The sequence below is a fragment of the Myotis davidii genome, unplaced genomic scaffold, assembly GCF_000327345.1.
Source record: "Myotis davidii unplaced genomic scaffold, ASM32734v1 scaffold223, whole genome shotgun sequence".
NCBI classification, from domain to species: domain Eukaryota; kingdom Metazoa; phylum Chordata; class Mammalia; order Chiroptera; family Vespertilionidae; genus Myotis; species Myotis davidii.
Genome location: NW_006294609.1, coordinates 2,223,192 through 2,223,970, shown reverse-complemented (window position 1 = coordinate 2,223,970; position 779 = coordinate 2,223,192). Strand labels below are relative to the sequence as shown.

Sequence of the window (779 nt, the reverse complement as noted above, 5' to 3'; positions counted from 1 at the left end):
CAGCTGGGCGCCCTTCTCCCCCGTCTCTGTGTGGCAGAGGCACAGGGACAAGCGGGCGGGCGGTGAGGCCAGGCAGCCCTGCGGGCGAGCGAGAAGGCCCGTCCTCCACTTCCCCTGCTGCCGCCGGGCTGCCCTTTCCAGGATAAGTGTGGTCACCGGGGCCACCGGCTGGGACCACCAGCAGTGCAAACTCACACAAGGGCCCTCGCCAGTTTGCTCCGTGGTTAGAGCATTGGCCTGTGGACCAAAAGGTCCTGGGTTCGATTCCAGTCAAGGGCACTACCACAGGTACAGGCTCCTCCCTGGCCCGGGCCCTGCAGGAGGCAACCTATCGACGTGTTTCTCTCACATCGATGTTTCTCTCTGTCTCTCTCTCTCTCTCTCTCTCTCTCTCTCCCACTCTCTCTAAAAATCAATGAAAAAATATCCTTGGGTGAGGATTAACAAAAACACAAAATAAACAAACACACACACAAACTCACAAAAGGGTGCTCTCCCTCCTGTTCGTGAGAGGCATACAAACTACAATGACATGCAAATTACAATGACATGCAAATTACGATGACATGCAAATGGCACCAAGATAATAATTTTCGCCCATTAATTTGGCAAGAATCCAACTTTTTCTAGTCCACTGTGCTGGTGTGGCCGTGGGGAAACGGGCACCCCTCATCTCCATGGGGGATCCCTATCGCTCCAGGAATGAGGCTGCAGGGCACACGTCTCTGTCTCTCAGTTGGTACTGAGCAGGTCTATGAGTCCCAACTACAGTGCACAAC

At 54.3% G+C, this 779-nt stretch overlaps 1 protein-coding gene across 1 annotated transcript in view; it reads right to left on the bottom strand.

Moving 5' to 3' along the window:
• Window positions 1–779, bottom strand: part of ABCB9 (ATP binding cassette subfamily B member 9) — a gene marked incomplete at its 5' end in the record, with an annotated part of 28,840 nt that overhangs the window by 4,534 nt on the left and 23,527 nt on the right. The window contains one exon of the mRNA XM_015567257.1: window positions 5–26. Coding sequence (XP_015422743.1) covers window positions 5–26 — 22 coding nt within the window. The remainder of the gene's footprint in view (window positions 1–4; window positions 27–779) is intronic.